The 1,681-nt window shown below is 54.0% G+C and overlaps 1 protein-coding gene across 1 annotated transcript in view; it reads right to left on the bottom strand.

The window, feature by feature from the left end:
* Nucleotides 1–1,681, bottom strand: part of LOC103735503 ((E3-independent) E2 ubiquitin-conjugating enzyme-like) — a gene marked incomplete at both ends in the record, with an annotated part of 6,652 nt that overhangs the window by 1,056 nt on the left and 3,915 nt on the right. Inside the window, 2 exons of the mRNA XM_029564363.1 lie at nt 1,001–1,157; nt 1,374–1,653. Of these exons, the coding sequence (XP_029420223.1) occupies nt 1,001–1,157; nt 1,374–1,653 (437 nt within the window). The remainder of the gene's footprint in view (nt 1–1,000; nt 1,158–1,373; nt 1,654–1,681) is intronic.

Genomic DNA, 1,681 nt, shown 5'->3' with positions numbered 1-1,681 from the left:
CAACTGGAGAGCAGGGCCCTCCCATGGGTTCTCAGCCACCCTGGGAAGGAGTCTCTGAGACATGGGAAAAAGCTAACAGAACAAAAAGTAACTGATCGCCTCCTCCCTCAGAGCAGCTGCTACAGGATAGGCTGGAATTTTCTAAAGGAACTTTACCAAAACCCAGGGGAAAAAAAAAGTGTTGCTAAGAACCTCAAGCAAGCTGGGTGTGGTGGTTCATGCCTGTAATCCCAGCACTTGGGAGGCTGAGGTGGGAGGATCACTGTGTGTTTGAAGCCAGCCTGGGCTACTAAGTTACAGAGTGGGATCCAGTCCGAAAAGAACAAAATGAACCTCAAGCAGCAACACAAAGCCTGCTCTGCTGCCCTGGCCCATCCAGCTCTCAGACTGTCTTTCCCTTCAAGGAAAGCGTATGCTGAGCATCTCTTTGGCACACAGAGCATGGCCTCCCATTTCTCACACCGTTTTCTATGAGGGCCTGTCCTTAACACAGGAGTGGCCTAGTGGAATGTGCTCTTCAGTAACAGAGAGAACACTCTGGGTGAACAGGAAGATACAGGGCAGGTCCTGAAGGCAAAACAGGGATGTGCATGACGACCATGTGCTGAGTGACACAGAATGCACTCTCTTTTAGAAAAGGTCCTCTGGAAGGAGCTCCACCCACGTCCCATGACCTCTGGGAGTGAGAGGAGGCTTTGGATTTGGGCAAACAGGGGGTAAGAGACGGCCATAGGCAGCCTGAGCACTTCTATGAGGCTCCCATCTTTAAGAAAGATCAGTCAAAATTACAGATGTAAAGCTAAGTTGTAAAGGAAGGCCAATGGGGCCCCACGAGGGTGTCCTTGGGGTCTGCAGGACTCCCATTTTGAGCCCTCAGCTGAGCTGCCAACCCTGGGGATGTAGCTAGGTGGGTGCTGCTCAACTCTTGGGGTCCAGGCACTGCAGGCTGGAGGCCTCTTGGGCACTGAGCACCCCAAGGCATCCCTGCACCTGACTCCACCAAACTCCCACTAGCCCACTTGCCATTCTGTCCTCAAAAGTCTTGATCATGATGCCATCGGGGAGTGAGGTAGCCAGCAGAGCCATCTCCTTCCATACTGTGCTGAAGAACTTGGCTTCTGGAGGCTGGAACTCAATTTTCTTGAAAGAGTGATTTGCTGGAGGCAAAGAAAACAGTCAGTGCCTAACAGAAGGCCCTGGCGGCTGCCCTGGGAAGCACGGCCTGTAGGGAATAGCTGCCTGTGCCCAGGTGCCTCCCACCACTGTCCCGTGGGGCAGGCTCAGGGACATGGAGAGGACAAGCCACCTGGCTTCCAGGTTTGTTTACCCAAACAGGAACCTGAGGTGATGAGGGAAGGTGATGGTTGACTGACAGGGTGCAAACTCCAGCACAGAGAAGACCTCGCCCTTGGCGCTGGTGAAGGTGACTCCAGGTTTCCTACCACACTGCTGGCAGAGCACAGGTGTCTCACTGGGCCACTCCACCTTCACCAGCAACTGCCCCTCAGGGTTGTCATCCTTGCGTTCTGTGTCAGGCACCGCCTCCATCTTCTCCTCCTCTGCGATGGCCATATTGTCCAGGGTCTTCTTGAGGTTCTCCTGAAGCTTCTTGATGTCATCCAGAAACTTCTTCTCCCAGGTTGGCTTCTCAGGCTCCACAGTGGGTGAGGTGGGGGAGCCC

Source organism: Nannospalax galili, unplaced genomic scaffold (genome assembly GCF_000622305.1).
Source record: "Nannospalax galili isolate Female #2095 unplaced genomic scaffold, S.galili_v1.0 scaffold237, whole genome shotgun sequence".
NCBI lineage: Eukaryota > Metazoa > Chordata > Mammalia > Rodentia > Spalacidae > Nannospalax > Nannospalax galili.
Note: the sequence above shows the minus strand (reverse complement) of the source record. Positions and strands in the feature narration are given on the sequence as shown.